Below are 23463 nucleotides of genomic sequence, written 5' to 3'. Positions count from 1 at the left end.
TACATGGCCCGACGTGGGCCGTGTACACGAGCGCCGATCAGCGAGACAGCTCATTTGCTCCTTTCACAATGGGCTAGTATGGGGACGAGCGCTCGCTTACACAGGGAGATGTGCTGCCCGACAACAATAACATTTTTGGCATCTAAAACGATACAATCAGCCGATAAACGAGCGTTTGCTCGTTCATCGGCTGACCGTTGCCCTGTTTACACACGGCATTAGTCTAGCTAGTTAAGTGATTTAGATCACTTATTCATCATCTTTCTACATGACTTCTTTCTATTTTTGTAGACGTCCTGGAAAATAAAAAGCCGCGATCTGGTTGCTAAGAGCAATAAATTGCATTTGTTTTTATAAATCTCCTCAGTATACTTTGTTTATGAATTGTGTATATATATATATATATATATATAAAAAAGGCTTCGTTCACATCTCCGTCGGGCTTCTGTTCATGGGTTCAGATAGACCATTCCGTCAAGGGATCCCATGAACGGAAACCAAACGAAAACCATTTTGTCTCCGTTCCGTAAGGTTTCCGTTTTTTGGTGGAATCAACAATGTAGTTAACTGCGCTATTGTTTCCGCCAAAAAAGGACGGAAACCTTACGGAACGGAGATCAATGGCAATGCAAACGGAAGCTATGGTTTCCGTTCATGGGTTCCCCTGATGGAAAGGTCTATTGGAACCCATGTATGGAAGCCCGATGCAGATGTGAACGAAGCCTAACACAGCCAGCATTGAATTTTTTAAGCTTGGATCTAAAAACAACAGGATTTAATATTCAGCCCCCCCTTTCTTGCTGCTGCGGATCCATAGCCATTATCTTTGGTAAGACATCTCCACAGCGAGCTTTGACTTTAACCATTGACAGGTGATCTGCTCTGGTGGCTCCAATGTTAAGGATAGCAATAGGAATGTTCTTCTCTTGGGCTTTCATTGCAAACCGGTATCCAGAGTAAACCTGGATAAAAACAAAAATTTTGATGGGGGGGAGTCATTTAATTATATGTTTCAAATTTAATGGAACCCAATAGCAGTTTTGAGTCCTGAAAACTACTGACAGCCCTATATACAGGGTGGGGAGTGCAGCATAACCAAACCTATGTTGCATTACCAAGACATTTTTGATGCCCCTGGCACCGCCATTGCAAGTGCCACTATCTACTCTGATTGCCGGTTCTAGAGGTATCCTGATCAAATGCTAGAGCCATCACTCAGAAGAGAAGGCAGGGCCGGCATGAACATGAAGAGGCTGCCTCTGTGGCACTAGGGACATCAAAACGGTAAAGTCACACTCCACTCCCCACACTGTATATAGCGCTGTAAGACGTTTTGAGGACTGAAAATTGCTAACATGTTCCCTTGAAATATTTATATATATATATATATATATATATATATATATATATATATATATATATATAAATTGTTAGTGTATTTTTTTTCAGTTATAAAAGTTATAAGTTTATTTCAAACTTATTATTGAAGGGAGACAGTTACAATATACATAACTTGTGTGATAAAATCCAGTCTGTAGTCTGACTGTCAGCTGATATTCACAGTTCAACATAAGATCTCTGGGCGTAATACTAGTTATCAATTAACATCCTGTAAAATAAATACCTGCTTACCAGGTTTTAAACTAAACAGAAGGTAGATGCACTCTGTGTCAACGTGCATCAACCTCATATATAACAACCCATGAGTGTAAAGTAAAAGTATGTTCCTACTGTAGCTATCTAATACAGATCATTATAATTATAATTATAATTTGTTGTAAACCTCAAAAGACAAAATTGAAGGGGTTGTAGTTATTCCATTCAAGCTGGTCATAGACATAAATACTATGGTATTTTTCAAATATATGATGCTATTCATTAAAAGGAACATACGTGCAAACAAAACAGTATCTACAACAATGCAGTAAGTCATTACCACTGTTCCATATATTGCACATTATTCCTCCTCTATATGAATCCTGTTTTGTTATAAAATAAACGCCATTCAGCTCGATCAATCTTAAAGGGAACATGTCATCCACATTGAGGGCGCATAATCTAGTGACAGACATGCTGATTGTAGCTTTCTGTCACTTATGTGCTAAAATGTGAATCCTAAAATGAGAACTTACATTCAGAGCCCAGGCAGTGCCGCCAGAGAGGAGTCCAGCGTATTCATGAGCTTCCGCCCACTTTCTGTTGATTGACAGGTTGATCCCAATTACCGTGCAGGGCAGCAGAATGTACATGACATGTCCACTTTGAGGCCTTGTCAATAAAGCTTTGCTGATTAGGAATTTTTAATAACTGGCTGGCCCAGTATAAGGGATCATGCATACTACTGTATTACAGCTCTGAGTTGTATAGAGCTGTAATATGGCACCAATATAAATATGGAACCCTATAGTACCTCCATATACCTCTGATTTCAAATGGAGGCACAAAGAGGTTTTTTGGCAAGAGTTCTTAATACAAAAGAGAAAAACCATTGCATGTTCTATCAAATGCTGTATTACAGAGGTATTCTTACTTAGAAGCATTCCTTCTCCACATTAAAGAAAACCTATACAAAGCCACAATAAAGTAGCACACAGAGTGCCAATGGCTCCATAGGTTGGAGCAGCAGAAACTCCAAGTGCCTATGTGCCCCAAAGGCTAACAGAGGCAAAATCTGTCACCTCCTGATTAAGCAAGCATTTCAAGATCTTTGGTTAACATTTTCTTATATATTTTTTGAAACATTGAATTTTATTATTTTTGCGAAATTGGTGTAAATAACACGCAACAAAACAAAACTGTACATATGGTATGTTGGTTAACATTTTAACAATACACATATGTTGCTACTATTGCTGTGATTTTCTCTTCCAAAACATATAAAAAATTATTTTCATTAGCCCCTTCTCGCTCCGCGCAGTACTATTGCGTCGGGCTGAGCGCGTCGTTCGCACTGAGCTCAGTAATAGTACGTTGGGGACTTAATAGAGCATAATTTTTACCCGGCACGTGTATGAGCTGTGATAACTGCCGTTACCGACAGCAGGCTATCGCAGCTCAATCCCCATAGACCAATTGCCGTGGTCCCGCCTCGGCGATTGCCGCTACTGGTCAGTGACTACTGCCAAAAGTGGTGATCGCTGACATCAGATCCTGCTGTATCCGCCATGTACTTCTCTGTTGGTGTTAGTGAGTCGTTCAGAGTGGGTATTAGGAGCGTTTGTAAAGAAATAAATTGTGCTGTGCTTTGCTAACAGCTTTTTTGTCCTCCATCCATTTCCCACTCCTGTCATCCTCCTCCTTGTGTCCCCCTTGTCACCCCCACATTTTTGTTTAGAGATCTTCTGTCACTGACCACTTTGCAGTCTTCAGGGCCACATTTTTTGGTCTCTAGGGGGCTTTATTTTCTTTCTTTCCTTCTACATAAAACTATAAAAAAATTAATCAAAAAGTAAAAATAGTTACCAGTTAGTTTAGTATTAGGGTTAGTTAGGGTCAGGAAACTGTCAAAAAGCGTAGTTAGGTTTAGTGTCAGGGAATTTAGCGTCCGGAATCAGTCACCGTAGTTAGTTTTAGCGTTAGGAATCCGTCACCGTAGTTAGGTTTAGTGTCAGGAAAGCTCGGAATAATCTAGTTAGGTTTAGTGTCAGGGAATCGTCGCCGTAGTTAGGTTTAGCATCAGGGAAGTTCACAAAAAATCTAGTTAGGTTTAGTGTTAGGAACCCTCGCCCTAGTTAGGTTTAGTGTAGGGAAGTCCACTTGCTCTATAGAAAGAAAAACGTTTTGTGTAGTTTTTTTTTCAAGCTTTCTAAAGTTTTTTTTTTTTGTATACCCAATACCTTACTTTTTTACACGTGTCTAAGCACAACATAAATAACAAATATGTCCCAACAGTCAATTACTGCTGTCACGGAGCGCGTTAGTGGACCCACTAGGCCGTACCGCCGTAGCGGGAAGGCAGCTGGCCAAACCACAGGAAACCCCAGAAATACAATGTCCCGCACAAGGGTACCTGGATAGTCCAGACGGTGACCGAAGCTCTGGCACAGATGGAGATGGTTGCAGCAGACAGTGCCAAACGTGGCGGATGACACAGGAGCCGCAAGTTGCGCCAGACGTGGCGGATTCCTCCGGACGTGGCAGATGACACAGGACGTGGCGGATTCCTCTGGACATGGTAGATGACACAGGACGTGGCAGATTCATCTGGACGTGGCAGATGACACAGGACGTGGCAGATTCCTCTGGACGTGACAGATGACACAGGACATGGCAGATTCCTCTGGACGTGGCAGATGACACAGGACGTGGCAGATGACACAGGACGTGGCACGACTTTATATTAAGGCAAAGCACGGGAAACAGGAACGGGGAACAAGGCACGGGTAACAACAGGAATGGGAAACACTAATGGACCATTTGCAAGACAGACTGGGAAAACTAACAACGCTCAGGCAAGGATTAGAAGGGCAGGGGCCTTCTTATAGACCAGGAAATCGTGGCAGTTGATGATGATGACTTCCTCCAATTTGCGTGCGCTGGCCCTTTAAGGCCGGGCACGAGCGTGCGCGCACCCTACGGGACACAGCCGAACGGAGCGGAAGTGAGCGCTGGCGTCTCCTAGGAAGGAGACGGGGACCAGCGCTCAAAGATCCATGGCTGCGGGCGTCGGGAGGTGCTACAGTATCCCCCCTCTTACGCCCCCCTTTTCTTGGGGCCAGAGTGAGAGAGGAACTTTTTAATAAGAGCAGGAGCGCTGAGGTTCTCTTCTGGCTCCCAGGACCTCTCCTCAGGACCAAACCCTCTCCAGTCCACCAAATAGAAAGTCCTTCCTCCTACCCTTTTGCAGTCCAGGATCTCCTTTACCTTGAATACATCAGAAGGACCGCTGGGAGCAACTGTGGAACTAGAAGTCTTGCTGTAGCGGTTCAGGACCACTGGTTTCAGGAGGGACACATGGAAGGAGTTAGGGATTCTGAGGGTAGGAGGCAGCCGCAACTTATAGGAGACAGGGTTAATTTGTTGCAGGATCTCGAAAGGACCAAGAAACCTGGGAGCAAACTTGTATGAAGGCACCCTCAAGCGAATGTTCCGAGAGGACAGCCAGACTTTAGTCCCAGGAAGATACTGAGGCGGCTCTCTTCTCTTAGTATCTGCCTTTCGCTTCATGCGATCTACCGCCAGCAAAATAGAGGACCGGGTCTGTTGCCAGATTTGCAGGAAGTCCCCATATGCAGAGTCAGCAGTGGGTACCTGAGATGAAGTTGATACAGGAAGTGGGACTCTGGGATGTTGACTGTACACGATGTGAAACGGAGTGGAAGTGGTGGACTCACTTGTGTGGTTGTTGTAAGAAAACTCGGCCCATGGAAGAAGCTGTACCCAGTTATCGTGCTGTGAAGAGATGAAGTGGCGGAGATAATTCTCATTGATCTGGTTGATCCTCTCAACTTGCCCATTGGACTGGGGGTGATAGGCAGAGGAAAAGTCCAAACTCACATCCAGGAGTTTACAGAGGGCTCTCCAGAACTTAGAAGTAAACTGAACACCCCGATCCGACACGATGTGTAGAGGCAAGCAATGCAAGCGAAAGATGTGTAGAATGAAGAGACTCGCCAGACGAGGAGCAGAAGGTAGGCCGGTCAGCGGGATAAAATGAGCCATCTTAGAGAACCGGTCCGCCACCACCCAGACAGTGTTACATCCTGCTGAGGGAGGAAGGTCTGTGACGAAGTCCATTGCGATGTGCTGCCAGGGGGCACTGGGTACAGGCAGAGGTTGAAGCAGGCCGGCAGGCTTGGAGTGAGTCACTTTGTTAGAGGCACACACTGTGCAAGAAGAGACAAATTCCAGAACATCTTTAGGTAGCGTGGGCCACCAAAAGTGACGAGCAATCAGGTCTCGGGTTTTACGGACACCGGCGTGCCCAGCATGTTTAGACCTATGTCCCCAGCGGAGAATTCTTCTCCTGTCTGCCAACCGAACAAAAGCCCTCCCAGGAGGGATGTCTCTAACCTGCAGAGGATTAGCAGTGACAATGCAGGACGGGTCTATAATGGTCTGAAGGGACTCCACCGTGTCTTCCGTCTCAAACGATCTGGACAGGGCATCGGCCCTCACATTCTTGTCCGCGGAACGGTAGTGGAGCACAAACAGAAAACGGGTGAAGAACAGCAACCACCTGGCTTGACGAGGATTCAGTCTTTGAGCGGACTGAAGGTAAGTAAGATTCTTGTGGTCGGTGAAGATCAGGATGGGGTGAGCAGCGCCCTCCAGAAGATGTCTCCACTCCTCCAGAGCTAATTTGATGGCCAGCAGCTCCCGATCTCCAATGGAGTAATTGCGCTCAGCAGAAGAAAACAGTCTAGAGTAGTAGCCACATACTACTGCCTTTCCTTTGGAACTCCTCTGGAACAGAAGTGCACCTGCACCAACAGAGGAGGCGTCCACTTCTAGTGAGAACTGCCGAGACACGTCAGGGTGATGGAGGATTGAAGCTGAAGTGAAGGCTTTCTTGAGGCTAATAAATGCGGACTCTGCCTGTGGAGTCCACACTTTGGCGTTCACACCCTTCTTGGCAAGGGTCGAGATGGGAGACGTCAGAGAAGAGAAGTTAGGAATAAACTGCCGGTAGAAATTGGCGAATCCCTGGAACCGCTGTATGGCCCTTAAGCCTTGGGGACGTGGCCACTCCAGGACAGCCTTCACTTTCTCAGGATCCATCTTGAGGCCTTGATCCGAGATGATGTAGCCGAGGAAGGGCAGAGAACTCTTCTCAAAGACGCACTTCTCCAACTTGGCGTATAAATGATTCTCCCTCAATCGTAGTAGAACCTGACGGACATGCCTCCGATGAGTCGTCGGATCTGGGGAGAAAATCAAAATATCATCGAGATAAACAACAACACAGACATAGAGTAGATCCCGGAAGATATAGTTAACAAACTCCTGAAACACTGCGGGAGCGTTACAAAGTCTGAAGGGCATCACTAGGTATTCGTAGTGCCCGTCCCGGGTGTTAAATGCCGTCTTCCATTCATCACCCCGGCGAATCCGGACTAGATTGTAAGCCCCACGCAGGTCCAGCTTAGAAAAAAATTTGGCCCCTCGTATGCGATCAAACAGCTCAGAGATGAGTGGCAACGGGTATTTGTTCTGGACTGTGATCAGGTTGAGGCCCCGGTAGTCAATGCAGGGCCGAAGGGATCCATCCTTCTTTTTAACGAAGAAGAAACTAGCCCCGGCCGGGGAGGAAGATTTTCGTATAAAACCCCTCTCAAGATTCTCTTTGATATAGGCCGACATGGATAGAGACTCAGGCAAGGAGAGAGGATATACCCGTCCACGGGGGAGAGAGGCATTAGGAACCAGTTCAATGGAGCAGTCATAAGTCTGATGTGGAGGCAGCTTCTCAGCCTCCTTCTTGCTGAAAACATCTGCATACTGAGCAAAATGGGGAGGCAGTCCCGCCAACGACTGAGGCAGAGGAGGCTTGACAGGAAGGATCTACAACAGACAACGACCATGGCACTTGGAGCCCCATTGGAGAACCTCTCCAGAATTCCAGTCCAGGACTGGGGCATGTAGTCGAAGCCAAGGCAGGCCCAGCAAAACAGCATTGATGGCCTTGGGCAAAACAAGGAAGGAAATAAATTCAGAATGAAGTACTCCAACCTGGAGATTCAACGGCTTGGTTTTAGAGATGATGGGATCAGGTAGAGGCAGTCCATTAACTGAGGCAACAGCCAAAGATGTCTCCAGGGGAACTCTGGGCAGCTGAAGATGATCCACAAGCTCTTTCTGGATGAAGTTTGCAGCAGAGCCAGAGTCAAGATAGGCAGAAACTTGATGCGTCCTCTCGCCGGATACCAGGGTCACAGGAATAGTCAATTTGGAACCGAATGCTCTGTTAGATTCCGTTCCACTTAGGGTTGTCTCTCCAACCAATCCTAGGCAATGGGGTCTCTCCTGCCTCTGGGGACACAGACGCACAATATGGCTTCCACATACAGACAAAGTCCAGAACTGCGTCTGCGTTGTTTCTCCTGGGTAGACAATTTGACATAATTACCCTGCATCGGATCCTCTGGTGGGACGACTGAGGAGGATTGCGGGACAGCAGGATCCAGCCTGGGAAGTTCTCTCTCCCGGAGAACCTCTTGGGAACGTTCCCGGATCCTCATGTCGACACGGGAGGCGAGTAGGATAAGATCATCCAGGGTAGATGGCAGATCGCGAGCAGCCAGCTCGTCCTTGATCCCTGAAGACAGTCCCTGCCAGAATGTAGCCACAAAAGCCTCGTTGTTCCAGGTCAATTCAGCAGCCAGGATACGGAACTGAATGGCATACAGTGAGATCTCCCTGGTGTAGGGTCAGCAAGGATGCAGCAGCCGAAGTAACCCTCCCAGGTTCCTCAAAGATCGAGCGGAAGGTCCGTAAGAAGCACGGCAAGTCCCGGGTCTCTGGTCCCTGATGTTCCCACAGAGGATTAGCCCATGCCAGGGCTTTGCCAGTAAGGAGAGAGATGATGAAGGCGATCCTGACGTCATCCGAACAGAAGGACTTGGCATGTATTCTGAAGTGGATCAGGAACTGATTCAAAAATCCCCTGCAGGACCTCGGATCTCCGTCATAGCGTGGAGGTAGCGGCAAGAAACACAGGGGGTTGGTACCGGTACAAACAGGAAGTATAGCAGGCGAAAACGCAGGAACGGGTGCGGTGATGACTGTGGTTGGAGCAAGCAGCCGATGGGCTATGGCGTTCACCGACAGGAGGAGCTGGTCTTGTCGTGACTGGAGATCCTCCATCTCGGCCAGCATGGCTTGTGTCGTCAAAGTCTCAGGTTGACCAGCGGGTTCCATGGCCTGAGCGTACTGTCACGGAGCGGGTTAGTGGACCCATTAGGCCGTACCACTGTAGCGGGAAGGCAGCTGGCCAAACCACAGGAAACCCCAGAAATACAATGTCCCGCACAAGGGTACCTGGATATTCCAGACGGTGACCGAAGCTCTGGCACAGATGGAGATGGTTGCAGCAGACAGCGCCAAACGTGGCGGATGACACAGGAGCTGCAAGTTGCGCCAGACGTGGCGGATTCCTCCGGACGTGGCAGATGACACAGGACGTGGCGGATTCCTCCGGATGTGGCAGATGACACAGGACGTGGCGGATTCCTCTGGACGTGGCAGATGACACAGGACGTGGCAGATTCCTCTGGACGTGGCAGATTCCTCTGGACGTGGCAGATGACACAGGACGTGGCAGATTGCTCTGGACGTGGCAGATGACACAGGACCTGGCAGATTCCTCTGGACGTGGCAGATGACACAGGAAGTGGCAGATGACACAGGACGTGGCACGACTTGATACTAAGGCAAAGCACGGGAAACAAGAACGGGGAACAAGGCACGGGTAACAACAGGAACGGGAAACACTAACGGACCATTTGCAAGACAGACTGGGAAAGCTAACAATGCTCAGGCAAGGCCAGGGGCCTTCTTATAGACCAGGAAATCGTGGCAGTTGATGATGACTTCCTCCAGGACACAGCCGGACGGAGCGGAAGTGAGCGCTGGCGTCTCCTAGGAAGGAGACGGGGACCAGCGCTCACAGATCCATGGCTGCGGGCGTCGGGAGGTGAGTAAACCCGACGGCCCGCGGCCATGGACGCTACAACTGCTGAAGAGGCATAAGCATTTCTTGCCTCCGAAACAGACTTGTCAGATGGTTTGACTCTTTATTTGTCAACCTCATGTAGTGATGAAGCGGAGGGACCGCCTAGGAGACGCCCTAGGACCACCACCATAGTTGAAACCCCAAGAGAAGTGACCCCGTCACAGTTGAAACCCCCGAGCAAAGTTACCTGATTTGGGCCCCCACACCAGATAATTATGAGCCCCAAATCCCTGAGTACACGGGCAGCCCAGGGAACAAATTTAATATGGCAAGGCTCAGCAGGATGGAATTTTTCACGTTCTTTTTCACTGATGACTTTATAGAGCTTATTGTGTCCCAGACAGATTTATATGCCCAACAGTATATCACCAAGAACCCCACGTCATTTTATGCCCAAACCAACAGGTGGACCCCTGTAGACACAGCAGAGTTGGGCAACTTTTGGGGACTGCACTTGAACATGGGACTTCTGAAGGAGCCATCCATTAGGGCCTACTGGAGCACAGACATCTTATATCACACCCTGATGTACCGCATGGCAATGTCCAGGATGTGTTATGAAAAAAATAATTTGCTTTTTACTTTATGCAGATAATGAGCAGTGCCCACCCTGAGACGATCTCAGTTTTGACCGTTTGTATAAACGGAGACCGCTATTAGACTATTTCAGTGCCCGGTTTGCCCAAACATACACCCCCGAGAACTGTATTTCTACCAACGAGCCCCTGGTACATTTTAAAGGGAGGCTTCAATTCTGCCAGTACCTGCCGAGAAAGAGGGCAAGGTATGGAATGAAGATGTATAAGCCATGTAAGAGTGCATCAGGGTATACTTACAAATTTAGGGTATATGAATGGAAGGACACCAGTATTCAGCCCCCAGAAGTACTTACTGGGAGTTAATGCAAAACGTGTGTGGGATTTGGTGCACCCATTGCTGGATCAGTGTTATCATCTCTACCTGGATAATTTGTATACCAGCGTCCCATTCTTCAAGTGCCTCGCTCCCAAAAGTATTGTGGCATGCAGGATTGCTAGAAAAAAATCTGAGAGGCCTGACTAAGACACTGCTTGGGCAAATACTCAGAAGGGGTGAGAGCAGGGCACAATCCTGCAGCAACATATTGTGTGTCAAGGACAAGAGAAATGTCCTTGTGTTGACAACAATACATGGCCACACCAGTACCCATGTACCTGTACAAGGTACCAGTACAGAGACCCCCAAACCAGACCGCATCTTGGACTACAAAAGGTATATGGGAGGGGTGGACTTGTCAGATCAAGTCCTGAAGCCCTACAGCGCCATGCGGAAATTGAGGGTGTGGTATAAGAAGTTGGCTGTGCACGTCATACAGATGGCATTGTACAATGCATACGTGTTACATCGATTTGCAGGGCAGAGGGGAACTTTCCTGGAATTTCAAGAGGTGGTTATCAAGAACCTAATCTTTAGGGACCAGGAAGCACGCAGTACTTCTGGAAGCGGGGCCACACGCATCGTACCAGGGCAACACTTTCCAAGAGAAGTTTCCCAAACTGGCAAGAAAGGAAAGAGCCAAAGATGCAGAGTCTGTTCAAAGAAGGGGATAAGGAAGGACACAATATACCAATGCGACACATGTCCTGAAAAACCAGGGCTCTGTATGAAAGACTGTTTAAACATTTATCATACATCCCTTGATTTTTAGTTTACCCCAGTTTTATTTACCCTGATGCACTCTGCACAGCTTATCCCCCTTCTCTTTCGCTTCTGACCCTGCCATGTGCCCAGGGAGCAGATAACAGCCACATGTAGGGCATTGCCATACCCAGGAGAACCCACATTACAATATATGGGGTGTATGTCTCCGGTGGCACATGCTGGGCACAATATATCGGACACTGAAATGGCATATATGTATTGAAAATCGAAAATCTCACTCTGCCTCATCTGCTGCGCATTACCTTTTACACAATACCTGTGGAGTCAAAATGCTCACTACACCTCTAAAATGGGGTCACTTCTCAGGGGTTTTAACTGTACTGGTACCTCAGGGGCTCTGCAAATGCGACATGGCACCTAAAAACCAATCCAGCAAAAAACACATAGCGCTCCTTCCCTTCTGAGCCCTCCTATGGGCCCAAAAGGCAGTTTATCACCACAAATGGGTATTGTCACACAATATTAATTAGTAACTATTTTGTGTGTTATAACTGTCGGTCTTACAAGCAGATACATTAAAATTTCTAAAAATGGTAATTTTTGAAACTTTTCTCAAAATGTTGCTATTTTTCACAAATAAATACTGAATGTTTCGACCAAATCTTACCACTAACATAAAGTACAATGTGTCACAGGAAAACAATCTCAGAATAGCTTGGATTAATTTAAAAAAATGGGGTCTGAGCCATAAGGCCCAAAAAAGGCTGCGTCATTAACCCGTTAGTGACCGGCCCATCGTGTTTCTACGTCGGTCACTAACGGGCCTTATTCCGATGCCATAGACTTTTTACGTCGCGGCATCGGAACAAGTAAACAGAGCAGGGAGCTGTCAAATCTCCCTACTCTCAGCTGCCAGAGGCAGCTGAGGGCTGGGAGCGTCCCTGCTTTGCCGTGTGAGATCGATATTAGTATCGATCTCACACGTTTAACCCCTCAGATGCGGTGCTCAATAGCGAGCACCGCATATGAGTGGTTTTGGAGAGAGGGAGGGAGCTCCCTCTCTCTCCCACCGACACCCGGCGATACGATCGCCGAGTGTCTGTGTCTCTAATGGCAGCCGGGGGTCTAATAAAGGCCCCCAGGTCTGCCTGTCATGAATGCCTGCTAGGTCATGCCGCAGGCATGACCTAGCAGATGCCTGTCCGTGTTAAACGGACAGGCAGTAATACACTGCAATACAAAAGTATTGCAGTGTATTATAAATGCGATCACAGAATCGCATATTATAGTCCCCTAGTGGGACTAGTAAAAAAGTGAAAAAAAAGTTTAACAAAGTTAATTTTAAAAAAAATGTGAAAAAAAATGAAAAACCCAGCTTTTCCCCTTACAAAATGCTTTACTATTAAAAAAACAAAATAAAGTTAAAAAGTTACACATATTTGGTATCGCCGAGTCCGTAACGACCCCGACTATAAATCTATTACATTATTTAACCCGCACGGTGAACGCCGTAAAAAATTTAATAAAAAACTATGGAAAAATTGCTGTTTTCTGTGAATCCTGACTTAAAAAAAATGTGATAAAAAGTGATCAAAAAGTCGCATCTACTCCAAAATGGTACCAATAAAAACTACAAGTCTTCCCGCAAAAAAAAAGCCCTCATACAACTGCATCCGCGAAAAAATAAAAACGTTACGGCTCTTCAAATATGGAGACACAAAAACAAATAATTTTGAAAAAAAAGCGTTTTTACTGTGTAAAAGTAGTAAAACATACAAAAACGATACAAATTTGGTATCGTTGCAATCGTAACAACCCGCTGAATAAAGTTATTGTGTTATTTATATCACACGGTAAACGGCGTAGATTTAAGATGCGAAAAAGAGTGGCGAAATTTCAGGTTTTTTTCTATTTCCCCCCAAATAAAAGTTAATAAAAGTTAATCAATAAATAATATGTCCCCCAAAATGTACAAAAAATACAACTTGTCCCGCAAAAAACAAGACCTTATACAGCTATGTCGACGTAAAAATAAAAGAGTTATAGCTCTTGGAATGCGACGATGGAAAAACTTCAAAAATGGCTTGGTCAATAAGGTCCAAAATAGGCTGGTCATTAAGGGGTTAAGGGCTTAAACATTTGAAGTAGTTCATATTATGAATTCTCAACTAAAACTAGGATAGCAACAGTAACAGAGAAATAAACAAGAACTTTTTTTAATCATGTCTAATGAATTTTCAGAATGAAACAGATTTTCTTCAGTTTTAGGGTGTATTCAGATGTTGTGGTAAGACTTATGCGGTCTTCAGATGCGGTTTTTCAATGCAGTTGTAACCGCATCTGAAAATTGCAACCATCTTACCGCAATTTGGTGCGTTTTTCTATCCTTTTTTGTTTTTTACTGCAATTGCATCAAAAAACAAATCAAATCGTGGTAAAAACGCATGCGAATTTCCGATGTGGTTTTAACCACACCTCAAACGCAACGTCTGAATACACTCTAAGGGCTTATTCAGACGAACGTATAATACGTCCGTGCAACGTGCGTGATTTTCACGCGCGTTGTACGGACCTATGTTAGTCAATGGGGCCGTTCAGACTGTTTTTAGCGCATCACGCACCCATTGAAGTCAATGGGTGCGTGAAAAGCGCGCAGGCACACGGACGCACTTCCGTGTGCCGCGCGTGATGCGCACTACAGTAGTCAAACTATGAATGAAAACAGAAAAGCACTACGTGCTTTTCTGTTTACAAATATAAAAACAGAGTGTCATAATGATGGCGGTGGCGCATCCACGCATCATGTGCTGCTGACACACGGAGCTTTTATGGACCTTTTGCGCGGGCAAAATGCCGCGTTTTTTGCATGCGGAAAACGCACATGCTCGTGTGAATCCGGCCTAAGACAGGGGTCTCAAACTCGGCTGGGTAAATGGGACACATATAGAAAAAATGTGAAGTTGGCGGGCCGCATTACTTTCAAATTTGATACAATACAAAATTATTGTTAATCAACTACTATAACAATACTACATTACTATAATAATACTACATTACTATAATAATACTACAATGCTATAATACTACACTACTATAATACTACACTACTATAATAATACTACTTTACTATAATACTACACTGCTATAATAATACTACATTACTATAACAATACTACATTACTATAATAATACTACAATGCTATAATACCTCATTACTATAACAATACTACATAACTATAATACATTACTATAACAATACTACATTTATATAACAATACTACAAAACTATAACAGTACTACATTAATATAATACTACATTACTATAATACTACACTACTATAACAATACTACATTACTATAACAATACTACATTACTATAATAATACTACATTACTATAACAATACTACATTACTATAATAATACTACATTACTATAATAATACTATTACATTACAATAATACTACATTACTATAACAATACTACATTACTATAATACTACACTACTATAATACTACACTACTATAACAATACTACATTACTATAATAACACTACTACATTACTATAATAATACTACATTACTATAATAATACTATTACATTACTATAATAATACTACATTACTATAATAATACTACATTACTATAATAATACTACATTACTATAATAATACTACATTACTATAATACTATTACATTACAATAATACTACATTACTATAATAATACTACACTACTATAACAATACTACATGTGCTTATTTCAACAATCCAGTTTTCCAGTTTAAAGAGGCTCTGTCACCACATTATAAGTGCCCTGTCTCTTACATAAGGAGATCGGTGCTATAATGTAGGTGACAGCAGTGCTTTTTATTTAGAAAAACTATCTATTTTTACCACGTTATTAGCGATTTTTAGCTTTATGCTAATTCATTTCTTAATGCCCAAGTGGGCGTGTTTCTACTTTAGACCAAGTCGGCGTTGTACAGATCAGCGTCATACACTTCTCTCTATTCATTTACACTGCACTAGCGATATAGCTATATCGTTATGTGCAGCTACATACACACACTATAACATTACTGCAGTGTCCTGATAATGAATATACATCACTACCAGCCTGGACGTGATGTGTATACACATGATTTACCTAAATGGAGAGCACCAGAAGCAAAAGGATCCCCAAATACATAAATATCCCTATATCATACTTGGTACATCATATCTATAGGGACCTAAGCATAATAAACATGATGGTAACGGTGGCACCCGCTAATAACTAACACCTAAAAATTGGAGTCTGACACACCACAATGAGATATAAAATCATGTAACTTTATTGAAACAATAAAATAAAACACATTAAAAAACAGAGATGATTTCCACAGTGCGGACGACAACCAGATTGATACAATTAATACAAAGGGGATAGGTAATCCTAATGCCACAATGCAGCCCCCAACAGTAAGATTACAATTACAGCATATACAGATGATAAATGACAAGGTAAGAGAAACTACTCAGCAAGAAAATAGATAAATCGATAAATTTTTCAGGGATTACTATACGATCAAACAAATAGTGGAGGATGAAATGTAAACACTATAATAGTATAAGAAATATAGCAAATATATAGCAAAGTATGGCTCACAGGATAAATTGACCTATGAAACACTCAGGATAGTGCCTGTGCTTTTACAACAACATGGTACGGAGTAGTTGCACTATATAATCAACTAAGGGAAAAACCTTATTCATCCTATACCAGGATTTACATGCTAGCAGATAGTATATCCCATAGTGGGATTCAAATGCTGGAAAAGGAACTCTTACCCATCACTACAGTCACCGTCTCTGGTGTCAACCCCGACGCGCGTTTGGGCCCTTCAAGCCTTCGTCTGGGGGTGAATAGGTCAATTTATCCTGTGAGCCATACTTTGCTATATATTTGCTATATTTCTTATACTATTATAGTGTTTACATTTCATCCTCCACTATTTGTTTGATCGTATAGTAATCCCTGAAAAATTTATCGATTTATCTATTTTCTTGCTGAGTAGTTTCTCTTACCTTGTCATTTATCATCTGTATATGCTGTAATTGTAATCTTACTGTTGGGGGCTGCATTGTGGCATTAGGATTACCTATCCCCTTTGTATTAATTGTATCAATCTGGTTGTCGTCCGCACTGTGGAAATCATCTCTGTTTTTTAATGTGTTTTATTTTATTGTTTCAATAAAGTTACATGATTTTATATCTCATTGTGGTGTGTCAGACTCCAATTTTTAGGTGTTAGTGATGTGTATACACGTCTGAATCTTTTCTGTGAGATTTCCAGCAAGGCAAACGTAATCTCGCGAGATTACGATGTAAACGAGATTACGTTTGCCTTGCTGAAAATCTCACAGAAAAGATTCAGACGTGTCAGGATTCTGAATACACATCACGTCCTGGCTGGAGGTAATGTATATTCATTGTCCCGACACTGCAGTAATGTTATAGTGTGTGTCTGTAGCTGCACATAACTATATAGCTATATCGCTAGTGCAGTGTAAATGAATGGAGAGAAGTGTATGACGCTGATTGGTCAGCGTCATACACTACTCTGTACAACACCCACTTGGTCTAAAGTAAAAACACGCCCACTTGGGCATTAGGAAACGAATTAGCATAAAGCTAAAAATCGTTCATAAAGTGGTAAAAATAGATTGTTTTTCTAAATAAAAAGCACTGCTGTCACCTACATTACAGCGCCGATCTCCTTATGTAGGAGATAGGGCACTTATAATGTAGTGACAACACTGTCCATATATGGGCAGCGGTGTCAGGGGATTCCACATAGTCCCGGAGCAGAGCCTATACTAGCGCTCTGCCCGGGACTCCGGCTCTGGGGAAGCCCCAGACATCGCGTGTCCACATATGGACAGCGATGTCAGGGGATTCCACAGAGTCCCGGAGCAGAGTCCGTACTAGCGCTCTGCCCAGGACTCCGATCTGGGGAAGACCCTGACAACACTGTCCATATATGGACAGCGATGTCAGGGAATTCCACAGAGTCCCGGAGCAGAGAATATACTAGCGCTCTGCCCGGGACTCTGCTCTGGGGAAGACCCTGACAACACTGTCCATATATGGGCAGCGGTGTCAGGGGATTCCACAGAGTCCCGGAGCAGAGCCTATACTAGCGCTCTGCCCGGGACTCTGCTCTGGGGAAGACCCTGACAACACTGTCCATATATGGGCAGCGGTGTCAGGGGATTCCACAGAGTCCCGGAGCAGAGCCTATACTAATACTCTGCCTGGGACTCCGCTCTGGGGAAGACCCTGACAACACTGTCCATATATGGACAGCGATGTCAGGGAATTCCACAGAGTCCCGGAGCAGAGAATATACTAGCACTCTGCCCAGGACTCTGCTCTGGGGAAGACCCTGACAACACTGTCCATATATGGACAGCGATGTCAGGGAATTCCACAGAGTCCCGGAGCAGAGCCTATACTAGAGGCTCTGTGTCCTGTGGGCCGCAGATGGCAGACTCAGAGGCCGCAAGCGGCCCGCGGGCCACGTGCTTGAGACCCCTGCTCTAAGACAACCATTTTATTGTCCCTAACATAAATTATCATAATGAATGCTTGATATTGGGTGAACAGACGCTCACCTGAAGTGAGGATCCAACAATGAGCAATGCATCCACTGCATTTAAACACTCATAAAGAGAGTACACCAGTTCTCGGCTTACTGTGTCACCAAAGAAAGTCATTTGTGGTTTTAGGATACCTCCACACTTATCACAAGATGGTACTCGGAAGTGTAACACTTGCTCATCTGTGAGGAAGACATCTCCATCTGGTGCCACTCCACATGCCTGCTCATTCCAAGATGGATTCAGAGCTACAAACTTTTCTTGAAGTTCAGATCTCCTAATCACTGTGTGACAGCCAAGGCAAATCACCCTAAGGAGGCAGATAATCCATGATAAGAATTAATAATACTGAAAATATTTTGTTAAGTCTATGTTCACACCTGCACTATTACATTTTAACCGGGGATGCATCTAGATTTCTGCCAATTTTGACGGCAAGAATAGATCCATCATACAACAGATCCAACATGGCTTCTGTTATTAATGGAAGACATAGCGCAGATATGAACAGAGCCTAAACAGCGTAGCAAAGGATAGATAAGAAAAGTAACACTAGAAACAGAGTAAATAAAGGATTTGCATAAAACACCTACCTATGAGTGCAGCCATGCAACTCAGTAATGCGACGCTGTCCGGCCTTAGCATGTAGGGCATCTACATTTTGTGTCACTAACCAATGCAGTTTCCCAGCATTCTCCCAGTTAGCCAGAGCTAGGTGTGCCAAATTTGGCTTATGTGAAGAAAATTGTGGCCACCCGACAAAGTTGCGAGCCCAATACCGTTTGCGTGCAGCCTGACTCCTGACAAACTCTGCATGCTGGATGGGTCTTCGTTCAGTCCTGGCATATAGTCCTATGCCCTCTGAGCGATAGTCAGGAATTCCTGATTCTGTAGAAATCCCAGCACCTGTCATGACAAACAGTCGCTGGGAATTAAGTATAAAGTCCTGGAGCTTCTGCACTTCATTGGGATCTGTAGGTGGGCAAGCTGGGACATACTCTGACATGCTAAGATGGGAGCTGTGTCTGATCAAACCAATGCTTTGCATTCGAAGTACAGAGGAGCATTTCATAACATAGATCCACATCACTCAGTATCGTGTATAAATCCAGGGACCATGCATCTACAAGGGAAGCAAAGCAGTTGATAAAACCTTCGGAGTAGCCACATTTCATGTTTCTGAGTTAGGAAAGACAGTTAGAAAGTTTTAAAATATTGTATACCCTAGTAATGCCCATAAAATTATACTGTCATAGAGCCATACAGTGCTGGCATAGTACATAGAGTGGCCAGTTAGTGCCTAGTGAATACAGTACTATACATTTCAAAAAGTATCCACATAGTGCCATACTTCCCCACATAGAACCAAACAGTGCCCGTATAGAACCAAATAGTGCTCATGTAGTGCCCACAAAAAGTAATATAGGGCTTACATAGTGCCATGGCCTAGAAAGTGTTACTGTATGATAAGTGTTATTCGGGTGCTGTATGAAAGTATTATTTGGATTTCATGGGGCGACATTATTTAAACATTATTAGGCACCCTGCACACGACCGTAGTGGTTTTGCGGGTAGCAAAACCAAGGATCCGTGGCGGTGCATTCGTGTGTCATCAGGATTCACGGATCCGCAAAAGAAAAATAAATTATTTCACCAGTTTATGAAACTGCATATCCAGACTGTAAAATGACTAGTCTTGAGTTTTGTGGCCCGGATTGTGGCCCCAGCACGGATCTGTGAAAACCATGGTTGTGTGCATGGGGCCATAGAAATTAATGAGTCCGCAATTTATCTGCAAAAATACGGATAAATTGTGGTCACAAAAGCACTGTCATGATGAGGAGGCCTTGTTTATATGTTAATTCTGTACATTTATATTGCCACTTTTCAGGTGTAGAATATGGTTAAACGTTTTCATTTTACTATATGATCACTAAATAGATGTGAAGATTATTAGGAACGATCTGACCCGTAACAATAATCAATTGTGAATAATTATTTTGCCTAAGGTACTAAAAATTATCAGTTCTGACCAATAAAAATCTACTTCACCATTTGGAAAACTTATTGGGAAAGATGTATCAAAACTTGTGCAAAGGAATGGTGGGGTAGTTTCACATGGCAACCAATCAGCTTCCATCTATTATTTTACAGAAGCCCTTTGGAAGCTGAAAACAGTGACGTGATTGGTTACCAAGGGCAACTACTCCACTTTTCCTTTGCACCAGTTCTGACTCAGTTGTTAGTGACATACTACGATTGTAATGCTTCCTCTACTATCGTCTGGGACAAATAGATGTGGAGCAATGCAAATGCGCAATATTTCCCATGATATGAATGATATCCCATAGGAAAAAAATCAAACATATTGGTGGAGATTTATTAATGCAGTCTTTGCAGGAATTTTGAGGCAGATTTTGACCTGCCTGCAAATTCTTGCCATGATCTTCACTGCATTTTTTTGCCCGTGGCCGTTGAGCTCAGCGGGCAAAAAATGCCTTCTCTGACTCTCATTGATTTCAATGGGAGGTGAGAGGTGGAACCTCGGCAAGAAAGAGCATGCCGCTTTTTTTTACCGCGAGCAGCCAAAAACCACCGGGAGAAAAAAAATGCCTCATTGAAACCAATAGGAGGCAGTTTTGGATTTTTTTTTGCCGCGGATTCTGACGTGGCTTCCGCGTCAAGATCAGAATAAAAAAACAAAACTCCAGTGTGAACAGGGCCTTAAAGATAGGAAAAAAACTAGACCCGACAGGCAGAAACTGGGCCAAACGTATCACGATGGTATGATATATTTGGTGCATCTTGCTAGACACGTTAGACAATTTATGCCGCCTCTCGGCTGGCGCATTTTACATTAAGATTTGTGCCAAAAAAAGGCGCTAGCTGTTAATAAATCTGGCGCATTTTACAACCATTCACCTTTTTCTAGAGACTTTTCAAAACTGTTGAAAAATGTGCAAAAATTTTGCAGACGCCATATACAAACATTTTCTGTCCCATTTTGGGGAGTATCTCCTCCATTGTGAGAAATATATTTTTGTATATGTCCCCTTCCTGACGAGCCTTCCAATGCTTGTCGCATCATTGCCTCATCCGCGCGTGTATGGCCATCTTTCTAGGCGTTCTCTGATATTACCACATTTGCTAATATTATGAGGCACAACTCTTATGGCAGCTCCAGTAGGTGAGGGGACATGTAAACCACACAGCAGTATTCCCTGTATCTCCTACTCTGCAGCATGGGCGGATATACGATACAACACACAGAAGGTCACGACCTCCAGAACCAGACATTATACAAGCGGGCTGCACTTTAACCTCCACCCGGGGAACACCAGCAGCCATAACCTGTCCCTATAGCCCTGTTGTCACTTAGTGAGCATCAGAAGGCGAGACGCATATATAAGTTCAATACAACCCTAGCCGCCGCCCCCGACATATTGCCTATAATACGCACTCACCACAGCAACCACAGCTAGTAAGCGCTATAAACTACAGTTCCCACAGTCCTTTGCGCGGCTACAGGAAATTCCCGCATTGTATAAGCCTCGGTACAAGAAGAAGCGTAATTTACAGTAGGACATGAGAGGATCCATCAATGTAGTAACAATGTAGCACTGGACGGAAGAATGGCGGCGCAATGAGAGGCTTGTACATTGAAGGATCATTGTGTGAGGAGAACCAGCTGTCCTTCAGGATGAGTTCATTTCCTATAGAAACGAATTTTAAGTTTGTGATGATTTGTAATAAAAATATGTTCATTAAATAGATCCATCTTAATTTAGACCCACATGTTATGCATATAGTGCTGGGCATAGACATATAACTTTTCGTCACTATGTCAGGCCTATACCTCTATACACTAACACCCCCAGTAACAGGCACGTTTAATAGAGGGGCGAGAGAAGAGCGCCACTTTGGGAGAACTATAGAATAGGACAGGTAAATATCCAGTTTGTCCAGTTTCCCCTGACAGCACATGTTAGGGGACTGACCAGCAGCCCTAAAACTGGCCATACACGTGACCGCTATTTCTCCCAACTCCCTCATAAACAACTCAATGGGGAGAGGGTAATAAGCCCCCGCCAGACCCCACTGGCAACGACTCATATCCTGTAATAACAAAGAATCGTCATGTTGAAAGAACAACGTGCCCAATCCAGTACCCCCCCCCCCCCACATCTGCTACCGTAGGACAGTTGGCCAATCCCGCCACCATCGGATTACATTGTTCACATACCCTGCCGTTTGCGTACTTCTGAAAACCTATACTTTAGAAGATTTTCCAGCCGTGTACGCCAATATTGGACCCCAATGTAGTATGAATTTACGCAGGAGCTGTGCGTGCTTTATCTTCAGCGGCTGTCAGCTGTCATAAACGGCTGACATCCCGCTGCAATGGCAGTTACCGCCGATCGCAGCCATTTAACCCCTTCAATGCGGCTGTCAATGGCGTCCGCCGCATTGAAGTGGTTGACAGAGGGAGGGAGCTCCCTCTGTACCCCCCCGGGCCCCCCCGCGATGGATCGCGGGTGACGATTCTTGCCCAGGTACGGAAGCCTATTAGGTCCTGCCCGAGGCAGGACCTAATACGCTAACTGTCAAATGAAGAATGACAGTTACGATACACTGCACTACATAAGTAGTGCAGTGCATCGTAGCGGGGATCAGAAGACCAGATCTTCATGTCCCCAGGTCAGTGTAATAAAAAAAGTGAAAAAAGTAAAAAAAAATGTGAAAGAAAAATAAATAAATAAAAGTTTTAACTAATAAAAACAACACTTGCCCTGTTTCCCTGATCAAGTCCTTTATTATTAGAAAAAAATGAAGACATGAAAAAAAACTATACATAATAGGTATCGCCGCGTTCGGAACGGCCTGATCTATAAAAATATAACATTATTTTTACTGCACGGTGAACACCGTAAATTTTTTTTATAAAAAACAATGACAGCATTTTAATTTTTGGTCATCTTGTCTCAAAATTTTTTTCATAAAAAGTGATCAAAAAGTTGCAAGTAATGCAGAATGGTACCAATAGAAACTACAAATCGTCACGCATAAAACAAGCCCTCCCGCAGCTATATCAACTAAAAAATAAAAAAGTTATGGCTTCAGAAAATGGCGACACTAAAACATGATTTTTTTAGAAAAGAGTATTTTTATTGTGGGAACGTAGTGAAACGTAAAAAAACGATATAAATTTGGTGTCGCTGTAATCGTATCGCCCCGCAGAATGAATTTAACATATTAGCATTGCTGTTTTTTGGTTTCCTCATCTCCTTAACAATTTATGGGATGTGTGTCTACGGTGGTACAAGCTGGGCACAACACATTGGGCACTAAAATGGCATATCTGTGGAAAATAGCAATTTTCAATTTGCAACATCTATTGTTTACTCATTTTTGCAAAACACTTGTGCGGTCAAAATGCTCACTACACCCCTAGATAAATTCTTTGAGGGATCTAGTTTCCAAAATGGAAAAAAAACAAACGTTTTCTGGG

The 23463-nt window shown here is 44.0% G+C and overlaps 1 protein-coding gene across 2 annotated transcripts; it reads right to left on the bottom strand.

Annotated features, from left to right (window-relative positions):
* Positions 1 to 326: 326 nt before the first annotated feature.
* SIRT4 (sirtuin 4) lies at positions 327 to 21513 on the bottom strand. Of its 2 annotated transcripts, none has more exons than XM_075831200.1 (4): positions 21419 to 21513; positions 18548 to 19077; positions 17970 to 18264; positions 327 to 962 (listed from the first exon to the last, which is right to left on the bottom strand). In XM_075831200.1, the coding sequence occupies exons 2-4, from the start codon at positions 19039 to 19041 to the stop codon at positions 783 to 785; spliced, it is 969 nt and encodes a 322-aa protein (XP_075687315.1). In that variant the 5' UTR covers positions 19042 to 19077; positions 21419 to 21513; the 3' UTR covers positions 327 to 782. The 2 variants fall into 2 exon arrangements, with proteins under 2 accessions (XP_075687315.1, XP_075687307.1); XM_075831192.1 differs by lacking the exon at positions 21419 to 21513 and adding an exon at positions 20877 to 21391.
* Positions 21514 to 23463: the final 1950 nt, after the last annotated feature.

The sequence above is a fragment of the Rhinoderma darwinii genome, chromosome 1 (genome assembly GCF_050947455.1).
Source record: "Rhinoderma darwinii isolate aRhiDar2 chromosome 1, aRhiDar2.hap1, whole genome shotgun sequence".
NCBI lineage: Eukaryota > Metazoa > Chordata > Amphibia > Anura > Rhinodermatidae > Rhinoderma > Rhinoderma darwinii.
Note: the sequence above shows the minus strand (reverse complement) of the source record. Positions and strands in the feature narration are given on the sequence as shown.

Coding starts and splice junctions, on each gene's coding strand:
- SIRT4 (XM_075831200.1), bottom strand. CDS start 19,041: ATGTGGATCTATGTTATGAAATGCTCCTCTGTACTTCGAATGCAAAGC. Junction 18,265..18,547: donor TTGCATGGCTGCACTCATAG/GTAGGTGTTTTA, acceptor CTGCCTCCTTAG/GGTGATTTGCCTTGGCTGTC. Junction 963..17,969: donor TTGTTGGATCCTCACTTCAG/GTGAGCGTCTGT, acceptor GTTTTTATCCAG/GTTTACTCTGGATACCGGTT.